This window comes from Nyctibius grandis, chromosome 17, assembly GCF_013368605.1.
Source record: "Nyctibius grandis isolate bNycGra1 chromosome 17, bNycGra1.pri, whole genome shotgun sequence".
NCBI classification, from domain to species: Eukaryota; Metazoa; Chordata; class Aves; order Nyctibiiformes; family Nyctibiidae; genus Nyctibius; species Nyctibius grandis.
This window is the reverse complement of record NC_090674.1, coordinates 9,613,667-9,639,488: the sequence shown is the minus strand read 5'-3', so window position 1 is coordinate 9,639,488 and position 25,822 is coordinate 9,613,667. Positions and strand designations below refer to the sequence as shown.

Below are 25,822 nucleotides of genomic sequence, written 5' to 3'. Positions count from 1 at the left end.
GTTAGGCTGGGTGAGTCTGCCAGCTTCAGTCGTTTCACAGCCGTGATGTCTTGGTTTTAACGCTTTGCCTTCTGAGCAGCATTAGGAGGGACCTGACCAGCGGAGACTGCCTGAAAAAAGCAATGATTGTGCACAAATCTGGACAGAAAACGAGGGGCTAAAGCACGTGGGGTAGCTGGAACCACGGGTTAGTTGCAAACCCAGATCTTCCTTCACAAACCCTGGTTGGTTCTGGTTTGCTCTTCCAAGCTGTATCCTGACAAGGGAAAAATTGCTTTTCCCCTCTTGTCCTTGGATTATTCTTCCCCTTTTGAGTTCTTCAGGCTTGATCGTTTTATTTCATTAAATAATCAAGAATATTAGTGAGTCTCTGAGCGGAGTTGGGTGGGGGTTTCCATGGGGATCTCAAGAGAGGGAGGGTTTATTTAACCCTCAGCTTCAGGGGCTGCCTCGCTCTTTCCTGCCGTGACACGGTGGATGGAGCATTTCAGCCCCTTGTGCTTTTAATTACTACTTTCTTTTAATTAACGTTTAAGCCGTTCTGCCCTGTCCGGGCTGTGAGCGGGGTTCTGCAGGCCCCGCCCACCCCGCCCGAGGCCACGCCCACATCTCCCCAGGCCACGCCCCTCGCTTCGCAAAGGGGTGGGGCGTGCCCCCTCTGCGCATGCGCAGTCAGCCGGGGCGGGCCCCGCTGCTCAACCACCAATGGTAACGGCGCCTGGCGATGGCGACAGCCAATGGGCGGCGGCGGCGGGCCCGTTGGACGGCTGGACATGGCGGCGGCGCGGAGCGGAGCGGAGGAGGCCGCGGTGGGAGGCGATGGCGGCGGCGGCGGCCCAGCCGTAGCGGCGGCACCGGGCCGCGCCCAGGTCTTCGCTACCGTGGTGGACACTTTCCTGGAGAAGCTGGTGGCAGCCGGGAGGTGAGGCGGGAGCGGGGTCTTGCCAGGGCGGGCCGCTCTGTGGGAGCCGGGGCCTGGCAGTGCCACCCAGCCCCTAGCAGTGTCACCCGGCCCCTGGCAGTGCCACCCGGCCCCTAGCAGTGTCACCCGGCCCCTGGCAGTGCCACCCGGCCCCTGGCAGTGCCTCCCAGCCCCTAGCAGTGCCACCCGGCCCCTAGCAGTGTCACCCGGCCCCTGGCAGTGATACCAGGCCCCTGGCAGTGCCACCCGGCCCCTAGCAGTGTCACCCGGCCCCTAGCAGTGATACCAGGCCCCTGGCAGTGCCACCAGGCCCCCTGGCAGTGCCACCCAGCCCCTAGCAGTGCCACCCGGCCCCTGGCAGTGATACCAGGCCCCTGGCAGTGCCACCCAGCCCCTAGCAGTGTCACCAGGCCCCCTAGCAGTGCCACCCGGCCCCTGGCAGTGTCACCAGGCCCCATAGCAGTGCCACCTGGCCCTTGGCAGTGCCACCCAGCCCCTAGCAGTGACACCAGGCCCCTGGTAGTGACACCTTGTCCCTGACAGTGTCACCAGGCCCCTAGCAGTGATACCCTGTCGCTGACAGTGTCACCAGGCCCCTGGCAGTGACACACTGTCCCTGGCAGTGTCACCAGGCCCCTGGCAGTGACACCTTGTCCCTTCGGTTTTGCAGCTACCAGAGGTTTGCAAGCTGTTACCGCTGCTTCTACAAACTCCAGCCCGAGATGACCAGGAGCATTTACGAGCAGTTTATATCCCAGCTGCAGACGTCCATCAAGGTGAAAGGGGAAGGGGATCCGCAGGGGCTCGGGGACGCACGTGCCTTCGGAGGGGCTTCAAGCCCTTGGTGTAACAGCCCTGAACACATAGAATTATAGAATCACAGACTGGTTTGGGTTGGAGGGACCTTAAAGACCATCCAGTTCCCACCCCCCTGCCACGGGCAGGGACACCTTCCACCAGTCCAGGTTGCTCCAAGCCCCATCCAACCTGGCCTTGAACACTGCCAGGGAGGGCAGTATTTATATATATATATATATATATACACACGGTGGTATTAAGGGTAGCAAATCCATTTCCTGAATGGCAAAAGCAGAAAGGTCAGCCTGCTGCCCAGAGATTCTTCCAGACCTCTTTGTACACTCATTTAGGTTGGAAAAGACCCTTAAAATCATTGAGTCCAACCGTTAACCCAACACTGGCTGCTCAACCGCTACACCATGTCCATGAGTGCCACATCTACACGGCTTTTAAATCCCTCCAGGGATGGGGACTCAATGCCTGGTGATTCCCGGGGTGTAGCCTTCATCCAGGGGCAAGCGAGGGCTCACAAGCAGAGTGATGTCTGTGTTGGTTCAGTTTGGGTCCTGCTGAATCCTTGTGGTGTCCTTCCTTCGCAGGAGGAGATCCAGGAGGTGAAGGATGAAGGGAATCTGGAAGTGCTCTTTAATTCACTGGATAAGATCGTGGAGGAGGCAAAGAACCGGGAAGAACCTGCGTGGTACGGACAGTGTTGTGGAAGGCAGTGTGGGGAGTGTGGGTGTGGAGGCTCATTCCTTTGAGGGTGAAAGTCAGTTCCCGTGTGACGTTTGGGTCACGTCGTTGTGTCCTGTAGGCCTTGTGCTGCGAGGGAATTTTTTAAACCTCATCTATCTTTAACAGCGATGCCATTGCATCTGAAACATCCAAAAATACGTTTTATCTGTGCTTGTCTAGGTCGTGTGTCTGTGCTTCCTCAGCACAAGGAGGAGGTTAGTGCCTCCTCTAGGGTTTGGGGTCCCTAATCCCAAGGCCAAGGGGGTGTGGGTGATGCAGAAGGTAGCAGGGGGGTTTGGGGTGCTGAGACCAGAGGGGAGGTAAACTCAGCTCTGGATGATTCAGAAGGCCTTTGGTGATGACACGGTTTAGCCACAGCTGCTGTTCTAACAGCAGAGCTCACAGCAACGCTTCCCCTTGGGCCGCCTTGCTCAGGGACTCACCCGGTGCTGGAAGTCGTAGGCGCTGCATTTTGTGTGCCCTAAGGGCAGGCTGGGTCCTTTTAATCATCATCATCATCATCACGATGTCTTGTTTTCTGTGTTTGGGGAAGTGAATTATCATAGAATCATCGAATCATAAACTGGTTTGGGTTGGAAGGGACCTTAAAGCCCATCCAGTCCCCACCCCCCTGCCACAGGCAGGGACACCTTCCAGCAGCCCAGGTTGCTCCAAGCCCCATCCAACCTGGCCTTGAACACTGCCAGGGAGGGGGCAGCCACAGCTTCTCTGGGCAGCCTGGGCCAGGCTCTCACCACCCTCACAGCAAAGAATTTCTTCCCAATATCTCATCTGCATCTCCCCTCTTTCAGTTTAAAACCGTTCCCCCTCGTCCTATCACTCCATGCCCCTGTAGGACATTACATACTGCCTGCTCCCAGCCCTCAACTAACGGAGTTTTGGGAAGGGCTCGTCCCGTTCCCTTCCCGTATGGCGTTAGGGGGCTGCACAGTGGGGTGCCCGTTAGATGCCCACGTTCTCGCTGTCCCCTCAAGCAGAGGTGAATGGCTGGAGTGGGTGAGCCGCTCCGTTAGGGCAGCAGCTCAGCTTCCACTTGATGAATTGCCACACAAGCTCGTTGCTCTCTGCTCGCTTCACCCCCCGGTTTGTCCCCAGGCGTCCCAGCGGGATCCCGGAGGAGGACGTGCGCAGCGCCGTGGTGCCGTACCTCCTGAAGCACCGGGCCTACCTGCGGAAAGTCCTCAAGCAGAAGGAGGAGGAGAACAGGAAGGTAGCGGAGTCTGTGCTTGCGGGGAGGGACAGGATTGCAGAGCTGCAGCAGCTGATACAAGCTCGCAAACGTGCCTGGCAGGTAAAAATAAAACCAAACCGATAAAAAACCCCTTTCTCTTCACAACATCAGCCTGAAAGAAACACCGTTCTGTGGCTTGACGAGCAGATATTTAAGCCCTTCACTTATCAACCATAGAACCATAGAATGGTTTGGGTTGGAAGGGACCTCAAAGCCCATCCAGTCCCAACCCCCTGCCACAGGCAGGGACACCTTCCACCAGACCAGGTTGCTCCAAGCCCCATCCAACCTGGCCTTGAACACTGCCAGGGAGGGGGCAGCCACAGCTTCTCTGGGCAACCTGGGCCAGGCTCTCACCACCCTCACAGCAAAGAATTTCTTCCCAATATCTCATCTCAGTCTCCCCTCTTTCAGTTTTAAACCGTTCCCCCTCGTCCTGTCACTCCATGCCCTTGTCAAAAGCCCCTCTCCAGCTTTCCTGTAGCCCCTTCAGGTGCTGGAAGGTGCTAGAAGCTCTCCCCTCAAAGGTCTCACCAGGAGCTGAGTGCTGGTGAAACTGGCCTGGGTGTTTTCACTGGAGCTCTTGGATGTTTTTCTCTGTGCACTGGGTGGGATGAGTGTGCGAGATGGGTGTGCTGTGTTCCATAGTGTATATGACACTGGTTTATATCACAGAATCCCAGACTGGTTTGGGTTGGGAGGGACCTTAAAGCCCATCCAGTTCCCACCCCCTGCCACGGGCAGGGACACCTTCCACCAGCCCAGGTTGCTCAATATCTACTTTGCGTCCTGAACGCTGGAGAAAAGCACTTTGCTGAGTTCCTCCGTGGTTGTTTTCCTTCCAGGCGATCAGTAAAGAGCAACGAGAGCTCGTCACGACGTTCAAGGAGCCCCAGTGAGGAACGTGAGGAGATGCTGCACGTTTCAGGGGGAGTTTATCCTCCTCTGGGATGTGCTGTGTACAACCCACCCGTGCTCGTGTTCGACCCACCCGTGCTCGTGTTCGCTTTGTCAGGCCCACAGAAACTTTGCAGCAGGACTGAAAACTGCCAGACTTGCCCAATTTGATCCAAATTTGTGAAGAAATAAAAAAGATCCCATCTTTGGAAACAGATCACCATTTCTTATCCCCCGAGGAGAACCCTCCCGATCCGATAGCCAGAGCGTCTCTGTCCACTCACACGCTTCTTTAGCACCGTGTCGGGCGTGATTCTCGCTTATTAAAGCCAAATTTGTGGCCTTGAAGGTATTTCAAATGTGTGTTAGAGGAAAATTGTGTCTTAGGCAGAGCTGTGCTGCGGGCAGGAGCGAGGAGCCGGGGAGCTGCAGCACACAATGGCCACGGTCAGGTAACTGGGGTGGGGTGTAGGAGTGGGGTGTAAATAACCACATCAGAGTCTTGCCAATGTCTTTAAATAATCATCTGCCCATGACCCATCAGAACAGACGTGTCAGCAGCTGCTTTATCACGCTCCTTGTTGCCATTTATTCCTTTTTTTTGCCCATTTATTTTCCAACCGCGCTCCTGGGAACCGCGGCGGGAAGGATCTGGGGACACGCGCGTGGAGACGAGCAGGGGTTAGGGTGGCTCTGCCTCGAGTCTGGGCGCTCGTGGCAAAGGGATTTCCATGTTTTCCTGTGAAACCTCCGCCTCGAGTCCTGGACCCAAACGGCGGTTGGGTTTTACCCATCTGGAGTTGTTCTTTACTGTCTCATCAGCAGTTTGCCAGCCAGGGGAGCAGGGACTCACCCGAATCTGCCTGCCAGTGAGGTGGACCTTCAAAATGAAGCAAAGCTCCTTCCTCTGCGCTGGGCAGAGGATGAGGAGGGTCTTACTGAGCCTGGCAAGGACTGGCAGTAACTCACAGTGTTCCTGCCAACAGATCTGCCGGGGCAGCGGGTTCCCTGCTCGCCTGTTGTGCTCTCGGGCGGTTTGTGGCTCATCCCATGGAGCGGCTCTACCCTGGGCCGGGGGGAAACACAACCTGAGAACCAACAGCCTGTTTCCCCCGAGCACCAGCCTCTGGTTTCAATTAGAGGCAGCCAGAGCCTGCGATTGACTGATTTAGGCATATTTTCCTTCTGTCGTAAACAAGCCTGCCCTCGCTGCATTATAATCTAAATAAATTGGAGCTGTTGTTCCCCCGCTCTTGGCTCCCGCTCCGCGCGCTTGGCCTGCGGACCCTATAGTTTATGGGTTTGTTTGACAAAGGCTCTGGCTTCGCTATTTCTCTCCCTCCTCCACCCCTAAAGCCTCCGGTTCCGCTTTTCAAGACAGGGTTGGGATTTATAGGATCTGAAAGTCTGGGAAGTGGTCAGGATCCTAAAGAGGAATGTCACCCCGGGCGGCCCTGGGAGCTCCCGCTGCTCGCAGCCCTCCTGGAGCTCACAGGGAGCAAACGCTGGAGGTGGGTGAGGACCCTGAGCACTGCCGGGGTCCTGGGGAGAGGAGGGAGTGAAATGAGGGATGAACAAGAGATTCGGCTTCTCCAGCTGCTCCCCGTGCCTGAACCACACCAGCAGCACGTGGTTTATCACATCGTCACAGACTGGTTTGGGTTGGAAGGGACCTTAAAGACCATCCAGTTCCACCCCCCTGCCACGGACAGGGACACCTTCCACCAGACCAGGTTGCTCCAAGCCCCATCCAACCTGCCCTTCAACACTGCCAGGGAGGGGGCAGAGACAGTTTCTCTGGGCAACCTGGGCCAGGGTCTCATCACCCTCACAGCAAAGAATTTCTTCCTCAGATCTCATCTCAATCTCCCCTCTTTCAGTTTAAAACCGTTCCCCCTCGTCCTGTCACTCCATGCCCTTGGCAAAAGTCCCTCTCCAGCTTTCCTGTAGCCCCTTCAGGTGCTGGAAGGTGCTAGAAGGTCTCCCTGGAGCCTTCTCTTCTCCAGGCTGAACAGCCCCAGCTCTCCCAGCCTGTCTCCAGAGCAGAGGGGCTCCAGCCCTCGCATCATCTCCGTGGCCTCCTCTGGACTCGCTCCACCAGCTCCGTGTCCTTCTGCTGTTGGGGCCCCAGAGCTGGACGCAGCACTGCAGGGGGTCTCAGGAGAGCGGAGCAGAGGGGCAGAATCCCCTCCCTCGCCCTGCTGGCCACGCTGCTGGGGATGCAGCCCAGGACATGGTTGGCTTTCTGGGCTGCGAGCGCACGTTGCCGGCTCATGGTGAGCTTCTCATCACCCATCACCCCCAAGTCCTTCTCCTCAGGGCTGCTCTCCAACCATTCCCCACCCAGCCTGGATTTGTGCTTGGGATCGCCCCGACCCACATGCAGGACCTTGCCCTTGGCCTTATTGAGCTCCATGCAGTCGCACAGGCCCAGCTCTCCAGCCTGTCCCGGTCCCTCTGGTTGTGGCACAGCCGCGTTTTGGGGGTTGAAGAGGTGCTGAAGCCCTTTTTGAAGGGCCCCGGCCCTGGCACTCAACATCTGCCCACGGGATGGGGCAGGGGAGAGCTGCAGCAGACTGAGGGCCCTGCTCGCCCTGGCACAGGGCTGCGGTGATGGTGCCACAGGAGGAGCCGCGCTGGCCCTCGAGGCAAAAAATTGGCCGCCGAGTCCCCGTTGGCCCTGAGCGGAGAGGAAAACCCCGCGGGTTTTGGCAGGAAACTCTCCTCTAACGTGGCAGGAACCCTGCTGGCATCAACTGGGACAGAGCAGCCAGCCACTGGGGACCACAGCGAGGAGTCCCACCAGTTGCCCTGTTTCCCATCCCAGTTAGGGACTGGGAGCCTGGGTGCCGCCAGACCGGCTGGGCTGGGCCCACCAGCGCATCTCCACTGGCCCGGGGCCGCCGTTCCCTCCCTGTGGGCTCTGGCCGGTGCCGGGGGAACCGAGTTCACCCCAAACCACAATTGCCGCCTGTGCTGGCGGCCGCCGGCCCCAACGGATGTGCTGGAAATAGCCCCGGGGGGGCCGCAGGGCCCCTCCTTGGCAGCACCCTATAAAGCTGCTCGGGGACTGGGTGCTGCACCGAGCACAGCGCCAGGCGTAGAGGCACCATGAAGCCCCTCGTCCTGCTGACCCTCCTGGCCCTCCTCACCCTTGGCCTTTGCCGCAGAGGTATGGGGGGGGGTCCAGGGGGTGACAGGGACTGGGGTTTGGGGGGGAAACGTGCCCCAGGAGGTGAGGTGGGGGGAGAAAAGGGGCTTGGAGAGAGATTTGCTGAGCTTTGGGGTGGTGGGTGCAGGGGGACGGGGGGGTCAGGACTCCCTTTGGGGAGGGGGTGGGTCTGGGTGAGGGGAGGGGGTATCGGGGGGGGGGGGGGGGGGGGGGGTGATGAGAGCCCCAAAAGGAGGAGAAGGGGGAGGGCACAGCCTGCACGGGGCTTTCCCGAGCCCCCCGGCTGCTCCCACCACCCCACATCGTCCCTCGCAGCCGCCGACCGCTCCGTCAGCGCCGACGACTCACCCAGCTCCGAGGGTGAGTGGCTGCAGCCGGATCGGGCCCTGCTGCAGTGGGGATGGGGACAGGGACACCCAGCCCTCCCTGACCCCCGCTCTGTCCCCACGTGGGACACCCAGCCCTCCCTGACCCCCGCTCTGTCCCCACGTGGGACACCCAGCCCTCCCTGACCCCCACTCTGTCCCCACGGGGGACACCCAGCCCTCCCTGACCCCCGCTCCGTCCCCACAGCCTTCATCTCCAAACGTGCCAGCGCCGAGGTGGTGCGGAGACACAAGAGGAATTACTTCTATGACAGGTAGCGCTTGACCCCCCTCCACTGGGGACCATGTCCCCCTCTCCCAGGTGACACCGCGGAGGTGGCACACAGCCCCCATCCAGCACATTCAATGAAATCCTGTTTTCGGGAGGGGGATCCCACTGGCCGGGACCTTCCCCAAGAGACTCCAGCCCCCCGCTACGGGGCCAGGGACCCTCCGCCATCCCCCTGTGTCCCTCTTCTGTCCCCAGCAGCATCTACGGCGTCGTGCGGGACCCGCTGGAGGCCAAGCGCGAGGTGTGCGAGCTCAACCCCCACTGCGACGAGCTGGCCGACCACATCGGCTTCCAGCAGGCGTATCGGCGCTTCTACGGCCCCGTGTAGCCCCCGCTGTGACCCTGCGGGTGCTGGGGCTGAGCTCAGAGCACCCACATTCCCCCCCCCCTTTTAACCCCCTTTTCTGTTACCCACGGAAAGAAATAAAGGCACAAATGGTGGAGCCAGCGCCTGCCTCGGCGGAGGGTGCGGGGTGAGTGTGGGACCGCGGTGGGTGTCCCCCGTGTCGGCCCCACGAGGCTGAGGACCCCCCCCCACAAACCCAAAGGCTCTGGGGCAGAGCGGTGCCCAGCACCATCCAGTGCATCTCCCTGGCCCAGATGAGCCTTTTAAATTAAATTTTAATTTTAATTTTTAATTTTAATTTAAAGCTGCTTGGTCCAAGCGTGGGGTTATTGGGGGGGGGTCCGTGTGCCCCAGAGCCCTGCGGTTTCCTTAGCAAACCCCCATGTCATTGAGGCCAGGGTTGGTAGATGGGGAATTGGGGCGGGGGGGAGATGGGGACCCTGGTCCCACACGTGATGCTCTGCCTGGCCACAGCCGTGGTGGCCTGTCCCCTCCTACACACACACGCCTTGAGTTGGGAGCTGCCGGGCTCTGTCTCTCCCCTTCACCCCCTCCCAAACCACCCGCAATGTTGCTGCTGGGTCCCCACATGGGGTGACATCTCTCTCCTGCCCCAAATTCATCTCCTCTATGGCCCTGCCCACAGCTCCTGGGGGGTCCCACAGCACAGGACCCCCTGGCCCACCTTAGCCAGGGCACTGGGGCCACCTCCATGCCAGGCACTGACCCCTGCTCCCCCTCCGAGCGTGGCCTTCGCCAGCCCCCTGCCCCGGCACCTCCAGCCCAAATCCCTCCAGCTCCCGTCCCCGCAGCCCTGGGCCACCCCGAGGGACCCAGTTGGGTCTGCGAGGACTCAGTGCCGCGACGAGCAGGACCAGGAGTCCCAGCTCTTGATCAGCGCTATAATATATATTTTCTTCTCAGCAAGGGTCATTAGACACTGGAAGGGGCTGCCCAGGGAGGTGGTGGAGTCACCATCTCTGGAGGGGTTTAAGAAAAGCCTGGACATGGCCCTTAGTGCCCTGGTCTAGTTGCCATGGTGGTGTCAGGGCAATGGTTGGACTCGATGAGCCCAGAGGGCTCTTCCAACCTCATTGATTCTGTGATAAACATTTGTCCTGCTTCAATTTTTCCAGGAGCAAACCCCCTCGGTTCACTCGCGTGAGGGGTGTGGGTCAGACCCACAGCACTGGGGCACCCCCATAGCGATGGGGCCACCCCTTGCTGCCTGAAAAGGGAGGCACCAGGGGGTTTGTCACCGGGACGGGCAGCACAGCCACAGCCACAGCCCCGGCCAAGGCCGTCGGTGCTGGGCAGCGTCTTGGCACAGACGAGGCGTTTCCAGCCCCTTTGGAGGGGACGGAGCCAACAGTGACAGGTCCCTTTTGTGTCACCGCCCGGCAGCGGCGTTGGGACGCAGGACACGTCTCGTCCCGCGGGAAGAAGTCGCCCACGGCTCGTTCTCCCTCCTGGCAGGGACTTGGGAGCCGGATTCACCTTTTCACCATCTCCCTCCCCGACCTTCCCACTGCCAAAGAGCTGGAGGGGGAGAGTGAGTGATCTCGGTCCCCGGCTCGATGCTTTCCACAATAAAGGAGCTTTGGTGGGAATGAAGACAGGGAATGAAGGGTTTTTCCTTTCCCCCCACTATAAACCACCCCCCTCCCAGCTTCCCCAGTCACCAGTGCCCGGCGTGGGCCCGCACAGAGCCTGGCTCCAGCGTGCTGCCCCTGAAACCAGCCCTCAAGGGCACCTCGAATTAACACTTAAAATTTACACATTTTTTTTAAATGTGTATTCTCCAACCCGCCTTTTACAACCAAGCTGAGAAGGTGCCCAATAAACCACCGCTGTTATTCCTGCTGATCACAACGGTGCTGGGTTGGGGATGCTGCTGCGGGCAGCAACGTGCAGAGTCCTGGCAAGGGGACGAGCTCGGCCTGAGCCCCACAGGCAGCGAGGAACAAAGGAAATAAATTAATTCCTCTTCTAGGGATGAGGAAGGGACTGACGTGCATTTAGAATCACAGAGTGGTTTTGGTTGGGAAGGACCTTGAAGATCGAGTCCAACCGTTACCCCAGCACTGCCAAGGCCACCACTAACCCATGGCCCTCAGCACCACATCTACACGGCTTTTAAATCCCCCCAGGGATGGGGACTCCACCACTGCCCTGGGCAGCCTGTGCCAGTGCTTGACAACCCTTTTGGGGAAGAAATTGTTCCTGATCTCCAACCTAAACCTTCCCTGGGGCAACTTGAGGCCGTTTCCTCTCATCCTATCACTTGTTACCTGGTAGAAGAGACCAACACTCGCCTCACTACTCCCTGCTTTCAGGATTTCACCCTGTAAAATCAAAATCAAACCAAGGTTCTGTCTTCACAGAATCCCAGACTGGTTTGGGTTGGAAGGGACCTTAAAGCCCATCCAGTCCCAACCCCTGCCATGGGCAGGGACACCTTCCACCAGACCAGGTTGCTCCAAGCCCCATCCAACCTGGCCTTGAACACTGCCAGGGAGGGGGCAGCCACAGCTTCTCTGGGCAACCTGGGCCAGGGTCTCACCGCCCTCACAGCAAAGAATTTCTTCCTCAGATCTCATCTCAATCTCCCCTCTTTCAGTTTAAAACCGTTCCCCCTCTTCCTGTCACTCCATGCCCTTGGCAAAAGCCCCTCTCCAGCTTTCCTGTAGCCCCTTCAGGTGCTGGAAGGTGCTAGAAGGTCTCCCCGGAGCCTTCTCTTCTCCAGGCTGAACAGCCCCAGCTCTCCCAGCCTGTCTCCAGAGCAGAGGGGCTCCAGCCCTCGCATCATCTCCGTGGCCTCCTCTGGACTCGCTCCACCAGCTCCGTGTCCTTCTGCTGTTGGGGCCCCAGAGCTGGACCCAGCACTGCAGGGGGGTCTCAGGAGAGCGGGGCAGAGGGGCACAATCCCCTCCCTTCACCCCAGTCCCAGAACATTCCAAGGGGTTGGGAATTGTAAAGCCTTTTTTTGGAAAAGCAGAAAGTTTGGGCAGCAAAGTGCGCAGTTTGTGGGTGGATTCACGTTATCCAAACCATGCCCGGGGCTGGGCCGGGAATCACCACAGAACGAGAGGTACAAACATCTGGTGTTTTATTAAGCCAGTCAATGCGTTGGGATCACAGTCAAGACACATGCCGTGAGAGCCCCCCCCAGCTCCTCCTCGTCCCATCAGTCCCCCAGCCAGAGCCATCGAAGCACAAACCCACAGGCTGGGCTTTTTGTGGTGGTGGTGTTGTATTTTTGTGCTCCAAAAGGAGGGCTGAGGGCAGAGATGATTGTCCCTCGCCTCAAACCAAGTCCTCTCCCTGCCAGCAGCCAGAGGCAGGACCGGCGCCACGCGGATCCCGGGCCACCCCTCCTGCCTTTCTCCCTTCTCGCATCCACCCTGTATTCCCCACTCTATTTTCTGACCCAGCCAGACTGGCTAGCTCTGCTAGACAGCAAGAAGGGAAAAAAAAATAAGAATAAAATCTAAGATGCAAGCGAAAACCCAAGGCATTGCAGGTGGCAGCGAGCAGGATGGAGTAGAACAAGTCGCTTGGCACAGCCCGTGAAGCCACCAAAGTCCGACAAGCACCAGAGTGACCGTGTCCACCAACCACCAGCGAGCCTCAACCCCCACAAACCTCCACTCTCCCAGCTCGGGGTCACCCCATAAACTTCCAAGAGCTCAACGTGGTGGTAACAAAAAAATCCAACCCAAGAAACACACAAAAACAACCACAAAAAACAACATTTTTCAGCCCACGAGGTTGTTTTGCTTTTCACTCTCCTTCCCAGCACAGCGGGCGTTAAGGGATGAGCTTGGAGCTGGTCGTGGCGAGCTCTGAGGTGGCCCAGGAGCAGCACGGGATGGATGAGCCGTGGAGCAGAGCTGGCTTTCACCCGGCTCCGGCGCTGCACGACGCTGGCTTGGTCAGTCTGCGGCTCTTTCAGGCTGGCATGAAGAGGCTGTGGAAACCCCAGTAACACCCAGAGCCGTGGGCCAGGACACACAGAACCTCCCCCCTGCACGTTTTCTTTAGCCCTGGAGAACTGTTTAGCATCAGCCCGCAACACACCGGGCCAGGGAAAGCCGCCTCCGGCTCTCGGCTTCTGCGTTGGGATTTGGGACACACCAAATCCTGCGTGGGGCAAACTGGCACAAACTGGGATGTAACAGATCTGCATCAATTTATACCCAGGGTGGCGACTCCAACCCATCAGGAGTGCTGGGATTGGGACTAAGAAGAGTCCTCCTTCACCCCAACCCTAAAGACATCAAGCTGAGCCTCCACCAGAAGGCAACACGTGCCAGAGGACACAGCTTGGCGTCTTCCCCGAGGCCACTTTGCAGCTACGCTGCTCCCGAGCTTTGAAGTCTCCCACTTTTTCAGCTTCATGTAGCTCTGACTGCGGATACGCATCCAAAAAAATCAATTCATCAGGTCATCGAGCCCAGTTGCATGTTCTGGGGAGGATGCAGGGTGGCACAGGGATCTTTCAGGGGCCTTTTATCGAAGGGTACCCTCCCTCCCCGCTCAGCCCGAAGTATGATGTACTGGAAGATGCTGCTGGGCAGTTAAGAGACCCTGTCGAAGGGCCAGGGCCTTCTCCTCCTCTCCAGGTGTGCAAAACTTCAGGGAAATATTAAAACAACTCCTCAGGGGAGAGGGGCAGGTACTAAGGGATGGTTATGAGGACAGGAAGGCAGCAGTCCTCCGCCTGCGCCGCGTGGCCCCTCCGTGGGGCAGCAATGTCCTGCCCCAGAAAGGTCAAGTTTAGTTACTTCAGTTCTTAAACTGCCTTCTGTGTCCAGCCCAAAGAAGCCATCGGTCTGATTTAGGACAGGGAGGGACTGTGTGTCTGCACTGGACTGGGACTCCTTGCTCCCACCCTTGCACCAACCTCATCTGGCACCCTGACCCCCCAGCACTTCGCTCCCAGCTCTCACCGGGGGAGCTGGATGAACCAAGACCCTCATCACCGCCACGACAGGCACTCCCCTGTGGTCGCTGCTTTATTTGCATTGCTCCTTTCTCCCCTCAAAGACCCAGCTGTGGCCAAGGGAAACACCCAGAGCAAAGCCCCAGGACAGCTCCAGCTCCTCGCTGGTTTGATTTCAGCCAAGCCCAGCTTTGCACCACGCAGCCAGAAGGGAACGATGAGGCCTCTGGGGACTGCAAACCCAGGCAGGCTTCACCTCGAGCAGCCCTCCAGGAGGGAGTTGCAGCCCACAGACCCTTCTGATGTGCTTTGCAGTAAAGGAGGTGGACAGTTTTCTTAAGGAGCAGGGAAAAAAGCAGAGTCCACCAGCTCCCCATCCCACGGAGCCAGGCTTCCACCGAGCAAGGAGCGTATTCCGCTGTCCAACCCAAGGGAGGGCACAAGGGGAGGTGACTCTGCTCCCCACCACATCCCTCTGGGTCATACACCGAAGGACAAGTCCCACAAGGTGATTCTCTTTTCTTTTCCCACCCCATCAAACAAAAATAACGAGCTAGACAAACAAATGGCTTCAAATAAAACCACTGGTAAGAGTGAGACAAGCTTCGCAGCCCAGCTCAGATCTCTACGCACCCCCAAGACGAGCCAGAGTCTTTGAACTCATGTTGTTTCCTTGGCTTAGCCTAGAAAAGCACCGAGAGTTGCAGGAGAAGGAAAAACCCGCAGGGAAACCCTCCCTCTCCCCCCTCCACCTGCCTTTCAGCCCACCTTGGAGGACCAGCTCCGGCTGGAACACAAAAGCTCGGCCTTTCTGCTGTGTTACGAGGCTGCGCGCTGCAAAGGAACTGAAATGGGAACAGAAATGAATCCTCTGGGACTTGTGCTGGTTTTTTTTTTAGTTTTTACCTGAAAACAAGGAACTGCCACTCCAGTACAACGCACCACGCTCGGAAGTCTGCCCAGATCGGAGCATGTTACTTGTCTTTGCTTTTGTAGCAGCTTCTGGCTGGCCCATGAGAAAAAATAAACACGCAGACGTAGAAGACGTAGTGGTTTTTACTTGCATAGCTGCTGTTGGGGTGGATGGAGCCATCTGTTTCTGGAGTCCATGGACACAGATGAACTGCAAAGAGGCTCTTCAGCCTGTCCCCCACCACTCCGCTGTCCTGGGAGCAACCTGGTTCTTCATTTCCAAGCATCAGCGTGTGACAGGACGTCAGACACAGGTTGCTTGAGATGCCGTCAGGTCTGAAAGGTCCCTCGCAGGTCACGTGGGGAATCAGCTCTTCCAGCAGCTGTCCAGGTAGCATCATCCTTTCTTTTGGGGATGCCTAAAAGCACTGAAGGGTTTGTGAGCTCAGTCCTGGGCGCTGCGTTGCCTTTGCCTGCCCCGGAGGGATGTGAGGAGCTGGGGGATGCAAACACTCAAGTTCTGCCACCCTCTCTAGCATGGCGTAGCAGCAGTGGCGTGTCAGAACAAGCAGCAGAAGAGATAATGGCTTTGAGATCCTCCTTCCTCCTCCCACACCTCACTGCAAGATTTAGAGAGGGGAAAAGAAAAGAAAAAGGGGGAAAAAACCTAAAAAAAAAAATAAAGAAGAGGCGTTGGGTCCTTGGGTGACGTCTGCTCCACCCCAGGGTGGTTGAGACTCATCGGTGTTGAAATCCCACGCGGCTCTTCTCTCTCTTCCAGCAGCTCTGCTGGATTTCACTCCTCTTCTCCAAGGTCTAACGCTGGGAGGGACTGGGGAAGGAGGAACAGAGTCCTTTTCGCCTCTCTCAAGCAGCCCTGGCCAAGCTCTTGTTGCTCATGAAGCATAAGGAGAGCAAGGACGTGCACGCCAAAGCCCATGGGGACCCTTCAGGCTGCTCTCTCCTCGCAGGCCAACGTCCCTTTGCACTGAGCCCGCTCCATGGGGGACAGGGAAAGGAAATAAATATGCTTGTTCAATGAAAAAGAAAAAAAAAAAATGAAATATTAAGAGCTTTCCCCACCTTTTAAATAGCATAATTGTTTCCTTTTCTCTCTGACATTGGAAGAGTATCCAGAACCCCAAAGGAACTCCACTTTTTTTTTTTTTATATTATTTATATATATAAAAACTAAGAATCAAAAGGAAAAAAAAAAACTTGAAAAATAATTCAAAGGAGGGAAAAAAAGAAGAAAAAAAAACCAGAAGGATCTGCTTTCCTGTCACCAGATTGCCAAACCAGAGCCAAACGTTGGATCTTCTTCCCTGAGCCAGGAGGGCTCCGTTCCTGCCGCGCCGGTTTGGTTTCCAAGTCAAGTCCACGCTTCAGAAGCCGCCTGCCCGTTTCAGCTGACCAAGCAAGCTTTGGGGAGGGGATGAGGAGGGGGGGAATGAATGACTGCCCGTCTCTCGCCCATCTCTGCCGACTGGGAGAAGGGCAGAGCTCTGCCTCGGCCGTGCCGAGGTGCCTCTCTCTTCTCAGAGCAGTTGGCGCCGTCGGAGCTGTACAGCCGTCTGGTCGGGATACAGGTGGAGGGTGTCTGTGTACGTGCCCAAATTGGATCTTTTTTTTTTTTTCTTTTTTTTTTTTCTCTTTTTATTGGGGTAAATATTTTTTCTTATTGTTGCTGCCGCTGCTTCTTCGTGTCTAAGTGTCACCCGGATTTTTGTTTCCTTCGTTCAGACGCTGCACGTTCCGAGAGGGGGAGAGAAAGGTACACCAACCCGATGCCTTTCTGAACATCAGCCCATCTCTTTCCACTGCTTGTAGAACTCCAGAACGTTTTTTATCTCTACGCTGGCGCTGGCGGCTGCCTGGATGGCAGACTGCAAGCAGAGACAAAACAGGTCATTTTGGTTTTTTCTTGCCCTGTCACAGAATCACAGAATGGTTAAGGGTGGGAAGGGACCTCTGGAGATCATCTAGTCCAACCCCCTGCCCAAGCAGGGTCACCCAGAGCACGTCGCACAGGGTCAGGCCAGGTGGGTTTGAATATCTCCAGAGAAGGAGACTCCCCCCTCCCTGGGCAGCCTGTGCCCGGGCTCTGGCACCCTTGAAGTTTCTCCTCATATTCATATGAAACTTCCCGTGTTTCAGCTTGTGCCCGTTGCCCCTTGTCCTGTCACTGGGCACCACTGAGAAGAGTCTGTCAAGAGGACTGATCTTCACAACCTGGAGATTCTCAGGCAGACTTTGTCATGGCTAAAAGGCCCAATTTTCCTTCATGCTAAAGCTTTTCTGGCACAAGAAGCCTGCACACACATGCAAATTACTTCTCCCACCTCCCCCTGGATACTTTGCCCCACAAAAATGTGACAAATCAAGGGGCCTTCAAGGAAACAGAAACCACAACTTATAAACTGGATTTAGGAAAGCCAGGACAGTTATTACCCAAGGCAGAAAACATTAAAAAAATAAAAATCTCTTGCCAATCAACCAGATTTTAATCTTGCCAGGAAGCAGAAAGGCTCAGCTCAGCCAGCCAAAGAGCTACTGACCTGCATGGGCGCTGAGAACGTGCTTGGGTCCTCCAGCTGAAAGCCCGTGATGATGGTGACCATTCCTGTGGTGTCGTCCTCTCCGCTTCCTTGGGACACCGTCAGTTGTTTGCAGCTGTCCAGTATTTTATAGAGATTCCTGCCACACAAATGCAAGATAAGAAAGAGGGGAAAGTCAGAGGGAAGAGCACTTGTTTGTGGAGCTTCATATATGCTGAGGAGGACGTGGGGGAAGCAGGACTTAGTAGATGAGGGCAGGGCTGTGGGTGTATCTATCTAGACTTCAGTGAGGCATTTGACACTGTCTCCCCCAGCATCCTCCCAGACAAACTCCCTGCCCAGGGCTTGGGTGGGGGGACTCTTCACTGGGTTAAAAACTGGCCCAGAGAGTGGTGGGGAATGGGGCCAAGTCCAACTGGCGGCCGGTCACCAGCGGTGTCCCCCAGGGCTCAGTTCTGGGGCCGGTGCTGTTCAATGTCTTTAGAGATGATCTAGACGTAGGGATTGAGTGCACCCTCAGCAAATTTGCAGATGACACCAAGCTGGGTGGGAGTGTCAATCTGCTGGAGGGTAGGAAGGTCCTACAGAGGGATCTGGACAGGTTGGATCAATGGGCCAAGACCAACGGCATGAGGTTCAACAAGAACAAGTGCCGGGTCTTACACTCTTCTTCCAGGCAACCAGCGATAGGACAAGAGGACACAGCCTCAAGCTTCGCCAGGGGAGGGTCAGGTTGGACATTAGGAAGCATTTCTTCTCAGCAAGGGTCATTAGACACTGGAAGGGGCTGCCCAGGGAGGTGGGGGAGTCACCATCTCTGGAGGGGTTTAAGACAAGACTGGACATGGCCCTTAGTGCCCTGGTCTAGTTGCCATGGTGGTGTCAGGGCCATGGTTGGACTCGATGAGCCCAGAGGGCTCTTCCAACCTCATTGATTCTGGGATTCTGTGACTGTTCCTCTGTTGAGGGCTTTTCTGAGACCCTTCTTAGCACCCAGTGTTTGGTGCTACGTGAAACGTGCAGAGGGACGGACGCCCTACCACTCTCCCCAGGGAATTTTAGAATTACTCCCACAGAGCACCAAATCAAGCAAGCTGTGTGATGGGTCCCAGTGCCAACACCTCTCCCCAAAGCCACCTGCTGGGAATCAAGCTTAGACATCTCCACATCCTTACCAGGCATCTAAATCTTGTCTCTTCAATTTATGCCTCTCAAAGCTCTTCCCAACATCTTTCTGGCAACGAATGTACCTAAGGAAAAACCAGAGTCACTGAGCTCACACGGAGACCGTCGCACAGACCGAAGTCAATGCTCTACAGCGGGTCCACCAGCTGTTGCAGGACCCTCTCCCAGCTCTCCCAGCACTCCCAGTGCATCAGTAAAAGGTCCTGCTCAGTTTTATACACCCATAAAGAGATGCAACTCTCTCCATTCCCCAGCAGCAGCTACATTTCATGGCTGAGCAGCAACTACAAGCGCATCTGGAGAACCAGCCGCCAAATCTGTTACTTCACCACCACCCCTCTCGCCAAGCGCATTCCTTGGGGGATGCACAGCCTGCTCCCACCATTGCCATTTTCTTCCACCCCCAAAATCCACCCGTTCCAAAAGGAAAGGCAAATCCCATCGCTCTCCTCGCTCTCACCTGTTTCCCTTTTTAAATTCTGCCTCCAGATAGCGGATGCTGTCCCGAGCACCTGCGTTCTCCTTTTTCAGGAAGTCTAAGCCATCAATCACTAACAGGGAAAAAAAAAAAGAAGCAAAAACATCTGGCTTACAGCTCTACTTCTGCAAACTAATCCAGATGTGTCAAGAATTCCTCATCCCACTGAGCTGTCTCCGATGCACGGCAGCAGCAGCTGCCACAGGAGGCAGATGAAGAGGAGGGTGAACAGGGCCTCTCTTTTTCCAGCTGTTCTCCAATACATTCTGTTAGATTCCAAGGATAAAACAGGCCCCAAAAGTGACACGGGGCAACGGTGTTTCAGCTGCTCCAGCTGAAGTAAAGGACAACAGGAGAAGGAGAGGAAACCACCACCTTGGTGCACAGGGACTTGGTGCACTCACCTCCTTCCTAGCAAGGAGGGACCGAGGGGAAGGCAGGCTCAGGTATTCCATGTGGAGTCCCCATACCTGTTCGAGGGATGATGATTATGAACCTCCCGCTGGTGGCCAGCTGCTTGACAACAGCCAGGTGCTGGCAGAGGGCCTGGGTGTCCGGGACGAGATAAGGAGACATGGCTGACTGTGCTTTGGGCTGCTGGAGACTTCCCTCCAGCTGAGAAACCTCCAGCTGAAAAAAACGTGCACGCAGAGACACTCACTTCACATTTATGCTGAAATAAATGATGAAACAGGGCAAGACTCACCCTGCAAAGCTCCACCAGGCCCTTCTAACCTCCCTGCACACGGAGCAGAGGGCTGGATGCAGCCAGTGGGTCAGAGGGAGGTGACTGTTCCACTCTACACCGCACTGGTGCGGCCCCACTTCGAGTCCTGTGTGCAGTTTTGGGCATCTCAATATAAGGGACATTAAATTATTAAGAGTGTGTCCAGAGAAGGGCCACCAAGATGGTGAAAGGTCTCGAGGGCAGGACTTAGGAGGGTGGTGGGTCACTGAACAGGCTCCCCAGGGAAGTGGTCAGGGCACCAAGCCTGACAGAGTTCAAGGAGCATCTGGACAGCGCTCTTAGGTGTTCGGTTTAGTTTTAGGTAGCCCTGTGAGGAGCAGGAGGGGAGGGGACCTGTAAGGATCATCAAGATATTCTATGATTCTGTCTTTGCAGAACAGACCTACTGCCTCTGTGTGGGACGGGAGCAGAGGGTTCCCCCTCCCCTTCCTAGTTTCAGCCATTTCAGCCATTACCCTGCCTGTTTTCAGGCTGGAACCAGCATCTCCTACCTGCAGTCGAAGCTGAGCCATATCTCTCATCAGCCTGTTCCGACGAGCTTCCTCTGCAGCCTGGTGACAAAAAAACAAACTTCCACATCAGTTAGTAGGAAACACACAAGCTGACACTACCACATGCTTCCAGAAACAGGGTGAAAAGGGGACACCTGAGTAGCTTTAAGCAGCAAAACTTTAATTTCTCACCAAAGATCTGTGATTATAGTCACAATTTAATAGTAATCTACAGGAAATTGTGCCTAGTACAGAGAATTAGCCCATCTTTGCCAACTCACCATGTGAAACTGGGCTTGGGCTTGGTGCAGCAAGTTGTCTTGCTCCGACTGTGCTATGCTGATGAAGATCCCAAGCTCCGAGTTGAACTGCAGGATGCTGCCTTGCAAGTGGGTGATGAAGTGGCCGAAGCTCCGAATGCAGCAAATCCGAATCACAGACTGCAAAGAAGCAGACAGGCAATCACCAGCCGTGTCTCCCCACGGGGGCTGGAGCCTGAGCCAGCTCCGACCCCGCAGCTCACGCTTTTGGAAAAGGCAGAAACTGCTATTAAAAAAAAAAAAAATCCAAAGGAAACATTTCTGATGGAAAAGTGCTTCTGAAGACAGAGACTGCAGGAGAGGGCTGCAGGAAAGCCTACAGATGGCCAGAAGGCTTAGAAGTGCTTCAGGCTGGGCTTCCCCAGCTCAAAAAACCCTCAGAAAACATCAACAGGCTCTCTCTCTCCTACAAATTTCTGCTCAAGCCCTCAGTGCTGGGAACAGGAATCAAATAAAACAACAATCTAGGTGATTTTGGGGCTGGGCTGCTGAGAGAAGCGAGCTCACGTGGGGTGAAGTAGGAAAGTAGGAAGTATCCTGCTGAATTCCCTTCGTTCAAGGCAGGGCAGAGCTTACAGCTCTTCTGCCCAGACAGGGAGGACAGGAGACTTCAAGCAGCAAAGTGTCAACATGTGATTCTGCCTCCTTCCATAATGACTCTGAGAGGGAAGGGAAGGCAAGGCCACTTTTTGAGCACTGATTTTTGGATAGACACGACTGCAGCAACCACCAATAACATGAACTCATCTCAGACTCAACAGTTTGAATCAGTTTGGGGTCTTTTTTGGCAAGAAAGAACTAGATGTTCACCTGCACAGCTAAGACAGGCTACACCTCCAGCAAGGGAAACGCAGCTTGTGTCAAGATCCAGGATTTACCCAGACTCACCTCCTCAACTGCTGAGAAAACGGGCCGGTCCTGCTCAAAGTTAAACCTTTTGTGTGCATTTTTTAGAGGGGGAAGATTTCGCAGGGCCACATCTTCTGGGAGCAGCAAGTTGGCTTTGAGGTCTGGGAGCTCAGCGCCGCTCAGAATGTCCTTGACTTCATTACATAGGGCCAGCCCTGGAGAGGATGGAGGGGAAACACAGCAATGTATGGTGACTTAAACAACTGACGTGGGGAAAATTGCTTTAAGGCACACAATCTGTAAGGAGCAAGGGCAGGGGGTTTAAGTTACATGTGTCCTGTGAGCATGTGTTGAAGGAGGAACAAAGAAGCCACCCACAATAAAAAGAGTAACTGTCCCAAACAGAATTATCTGTAGTTTGGAGGGTTGGCTTTCCCATTCCTTCCAAGAGACAAGAATCTCTGTTTAAACTACGCTTCTCATGAACCATAAGGATCTTTAGGCTGAGGTACAGGGCTCAGCACGAGCATTTGGAGCTTCAAAACTAGCTTCCACCATTGCCATGACAAAATCATAACCTTGCTTACGGTCTGGACAGTTAACTCCCATCACATTGGCCACACAAGGACTTCACGCACACGGGTGCGAGTGTTTCAGTATAATCATAGAATCACAGACTGGTTTGGGTTGGGAGGGACCTTAAAACCATCCAGTTCCACCCCCCTGCCACAGGCAGGGACACCTTCCACCAGACCAGGTTGCTCCAAGCCCCATCCAACCTGCCCTTGAACACTACCAGGGAGGGGGCAGCCACAGCTTCTCTGGGCAACCTGGGCCATGGTCTCACCACCCTCACACCAAAGAATTTCTTCCCAATATCTCATCTCAGTCTCCCCTCTTTCAGTTTAAAACCGTTCCCCCTCGTCCCATCACTCCATGCCCTTGTAAAATGTCCCTCTCCAGCTTTCCTGTAGCCCCTTCAGGTGCTGGAAGGTGCTAGAAGGTCTCCCTGGAGCCTTCTCTTCTTCAGGCTGAACAGCCCCAGCTCTCCCAGCCTGTCTCCAGAGCAGAGGGGCTCCAGCCCTCGGATCATCTCCGGGGCCTCCTCTGGACTCTCAGCCATATATAGTGCATTAACAGAGCTAAAGTCTATGGGACAGTGTTTAACTGGAATGATGTTTAAACACAAGAACAACACACGTATGAATGTCACTTCCCACTGTGCTTATAAGCAAACTGCTGCTGGCAAATCTCTCACCCCAGGATCTACCACACACCACGGACATCACCAGTGACCAGGCTTGCTCAAACAGTACATCACCACTTCCTTCTCCAGTACCTGATTCCTGCAGGTCTGCAGCAGAAGGCAGGAGGTTCAGGAGCACAGACAGCCTGTTCCACAGGCTCTGAGAGCTCTGCAGCAACAAAACACAAAAGGCCCCCCCAGAAAACGTCAAGAGAGATGTATGCAATAACCAGGATGCTTGGGCTTTCCAGCATCTTCCACAGACCTCAGAATGCTTTATAAAGAGTAAACTTCACTACGCTTCTTAGGTCAAGATTATTTTAATTCAGCTAGTGGGGTATTTAACACCACCTTCTGTCCAGGACTGGGACAGTAGTTTCAACATGCCCTTATCATCCCAGCCCAGGGGAACTGAACAGGCGCAGCCTTGCACCAAACACCGAGCACAGCTCCCACCTGAGCACACATGATGATGAGGTCTGTGTTTGTCCTCAGCCAGTCCAGGAACACCTTGACAGTGAGAAGCAGCCCTTCGTTGGTCACGATCTCTAGCTTCTCCTGAAGGGATCGCTCATTCCTGCAGGATTTGTTACTTGAAATGCTTTCCTCAGAGTCAGACACGTCATCTGGAAGGTGAAGGGAAAAGCAGGATGGCAGACGTTAAAGCTCTTGAGAAGCCAAGCACCACTGGTGTGAGAACAGCACTGGGTGGGTAAGAGTTGAGTTGAACTCCTCAGTGCCTCCACACACCCTCACAAAACCAGTTCCCTGTCCCCCGTGCTGTTAATAAAGTGTATCACTGCTGCATTTTCTTCTTTGTTGGGAGAAGATTGCTGAAATCTTCCTGTGCAAGTCTGACAAAGGCCTTAACCCCTGCAGCAGCTGCCTCTGAGACAGAGCCAGCGATCGCTGCTTAGGTCAATCTTCAGGCTAAGAGAAGAAAATGGTAGAGCTATTTTCTGAGCCAGGGGCCAGGTGATTTTAAATCTTGACTATGCTTTGCAGTCTTGTAATTCTACAGACCTGAGGATCTCCAAGCCACTGCCAATGAAAGTGAACGTACATGAGTGACCTGAGGTCAAGGGAGCAGCGAGCTGGGAATCAACGACGTATCTTGCTACAGTCCCTTATTTAACTGCACCGTCATTTCTGCCTATTAACACAGCAATTATCACCCAATAAACCCTCAGAATCAAAAGGGAGGAAGTAATTTATTCAGAAACCCTCTCTGATAGAGACCACTAAATAGCTGGAGTTTTGAAACAGCCGCAGCTGAGGCAAGGAGAGCTCAAAGCTACAAAGCACATGGGTTAATTCCCTCCACGTGGCTCATTCAACCTCTTGTTTTCTACATCTATAAAGGTACCATTCCTGGAGCTGCAACATCTGGGTAACCCACTGAAGGAAAATGTTACACAGACCAAAATTCGTTTGTTTCTTTCCTTTACCCCCATCTCTTTCAAGTGGCTACGAAGCAACGCCGGGAGCCAGTAAACGTTAACATGATCTAATACCAGCCCTTCAAATCCTGGCCCAGGCAAAGCCTAAACCTTGCCAATGCTGCAGGCCTCCGAAATTTGGCAGCACGATGCAAAAAATGTTTCCTTGCTCCGGGGAAGCTGGGAGGAATCACAAACAAGACGGAACAGGCCCATGTGGTTCTATCTGAAATACAAACAACTCCCTGTAGTGCATCAGATCTCCCTTTCAAGCTGTTTTGTTTGGGTTCTTCCCCCCCCCAGAACATTACTCAGTTGTGTAAGTGGTAATAGAGACATTGCAGCTCCACCTGCTGAGCATCTGCGGTTTGGTTCAGCCCCAAGTGCTCAGCGAGGCACCGTTCAGAGGGCCACTGCGTTCAGAGGGTCACAGCAAGAAGCCCTCAACTCCTCTCACGTGCACCCAGGTGACATCTTACAGACAAGCTCCTGCAAGAGCTTTGCAGAGTTGATAATGTGACGTCTCACGGAGAACTTCCTGGGCTGCATCTGCAATGTCCACCACCAGAAGCGCTAATAAGTGTCTAATTAGAGATTTCACATGGGAAAAAGGAAGATAATCCAAATTTTTAATACCTGCTGGAATTATCCCTCTGTATTATCTTAGTCTTTTGAGCAGAAAAACAGATAACCCTGGCTGGCTGCAGGTGTTTCTTTTGCTCAGTGCACATAGTCCTGGATGTCAGGCAGTAAGAGTAAAGCTCAACCTTCAGGAAACACCCAAGACCTGCCCAGTACTTGGGCAACTTGCTCCTCCAAACCTGGCCAAAGGAGAACTTGCACCATGAGAAGGGGTGGATTTTAGCAGATGGATTGCTACAGCTCGCAGTTTTCTACAGAGAAATGCAACAACAAATATTTCGAATGAGGTTGCTGATCCTTACCTTGCTCTGCCAAGCTGGGCTTCTCCAGATCTCCGTTGACACATGGCTTGCTTTCTAAACCATCCTTCAAGACGGGTGGTTCACTGTTGGGTTTCAGAAGGATGTTGCTGAAAGTAGGAGCCAAGCGAAAGCAGCGTTTGGTCTGAAAGAGCTGGGTGGACATGGCCTGGAGGTTACTGGCTATGCTGGCATCATTAGTGCTCAGGGAAGCTGGCCCATTGACCGCTGGATCTGGAGCCTCAATTTTAGAGATGCTTGGGCTCTTGGAGTCCCCCAGCCCACTGCCATCCACACAGTTTTTTAAGGCCTCTTTGGGCCCGCTTTTGCCTTGGCTGCTTCCCTCCTCACCCGGCTCATCCTCCATATCCTCCAAGTCAGACCGAGATTCTTGGCTGTTCATGTCAGAGTCCGTCTCCACATCAAAAGCAGCTTCTGCTTCCTCATCACTCTTCTCTGAGCCACTTTCTGAGCCATCACTGCCCTTGATGGAGCCCTGGCTGGAGTCAGAGTCAAAGCCCTCGCTCAAGTCACTCTCATCCACCTTCTGGGGGTGCCGGCGGCGACGCAAACACGAGAGGCGAGAGTATTTCTTGCTTTTCTTGCAGTCATTCTTCCGTTGTTCCTCGCTAGGCTGATGATTGGCCAAGTCAGCTTCAGCTTCCTTCTCAATCGAGTTCAATGGCTCCCGTGGCTCCTGGTCATCTGCAGGCATTTAAAATGAAACCACAAGTTAAGAAAGTCCCGATGCGTCACACAAGCTGCTTCCCAGCCTTGAGCCTGGGGAACCAGTAGTGCAAATTTCAGCCATCACTGCTGTGTCTTTGACCAGAGAAGAAGCAATGGAAACCCCAGAAGAATGGCGCCCAGAAAGACTCAGGAAGCTTGGATTCCCTCTGCCCAAGCTGTGCTGTGCCATTATCAGGCAGCC

The 25,822-nt window shown here is 54.9% G+C and overlaps 3 protein-coding genes across 4 annotated transcripts in view; 2 read left to right on the top strand and 1 right to left on the bottom strand.

The window, feature by feature from the left end:
- The first annotated feature begins 51 nt into the window (after positions 1-51).
- On the top strand, positions 52-4,888 carry PMF1 (polyamine modulated factor 1). The gene is made up of 5 exons (XM_068415020.1): positions 52-922; positions 1,593-1,698; positions 2,320-2,420; positions 3,572-3,767; positions 4,553-4,888. Exons 1-5 carry the CDS (start codon positions 738-740, stop codon positions 4,604-4,606), a joined length of 642 nt encoding a protein of 213 aa, XP_068271121.1. The 5' UTR covers positions 52-737; the 3' UTR covers positions 4,607-4,888.
- A 1,286-nt stretch (positions 4,889-6,174) lies between these two features.
- Positions 6,175-8,761, top strand: BGLAP (bone gamma-carboxyglutamate protein). Its single transcript, XM_068415120.1, is given in 6 exon segments — positions 6,175-6,259; positions 7,652-7,701; positions 7,704-7,776; positions 8,092-8,136; positions 8,350-8,416; positions 8,629-8,761. Coding segments are annotated over 6 exon segments (453 nt in total).
- Positions 8,762-11,871: 3,110 nt separating this feature from the next.
- Positions 11,872-25,822, bottom strand: part of SMG5 (SMG5 nonsense mediated mRNA decay factor) — a 33,646-nt gene continuing 19,695 nt past the window's right edge. For both annotated transcript variants that reach the window (XM_068414478.1, XM_068414479.1), the window contains 11 exons: positions 24,895-25,596; positions 22,968-23,137; positions 22,605-22,680; positions 21,305-21,480; positions 20,378-20,536; positions 20,097-20,156; positions 19,328-19,487; positions 18,840-18,930; positions 18,370-18,444; positions 17,195-17,333; positions 11,872-16,522 (listed from right to left, as the gene is read on the bottom strand). In XM_068414478.1, coding sequence (XP_068270579.1) covers positions 16,439-16,522; positions 17,195-17,333; positions 18,370-18,444; positions 18,840-18,930; positions 19,328-19,487; positions 20,097-20,156; positions 20,378-20,536; positions 21,305-21,480; positions 22,605-22,680; positions 22,968-23,137; positions 24,895-25,596 — 1,892 coding nt within the window. In that variant the 3' untranslated portion in view covers positions 11,872-16,438. The remainder of the gene's footprint in view (positions 16,523-17,194; positions 17,334-18,369; positions 18,445-18,839; positions 18,931-19,327; positions 19,488-20,096; positions 20,157-20,377; positions 20,537-21,304; positions 21,481-22,604; positions 22,681-22,967; positions 23,138-24,894; positions 25,597-25,822) is intronic.

Bases quoted from the DNA above. Each gene is read 5' to 3' on its own strand.
- PMF1 (XM_068415020.1), top strand. From the start codon at position 738: ATGGGCGGCGGCGGCGGGCCCGTTGGACGGCTGGACATGGCGGCGGCG. The intron at 923-1,592 runs GTGAGGCGGGAG...TCGGTTTTGCAG, and splicing joins AAGCTGGTGGCAGCCGGGAG to CTACCAGAGGTTTGCAAGCT. The intron at 2,421-3,571 runs GTACGGACAGTG...GTTTGTCCCCAG, and splicing joins AACCGGGAAGAACCTGCGTG to GCGTCCCAGCGGGATCCCGG.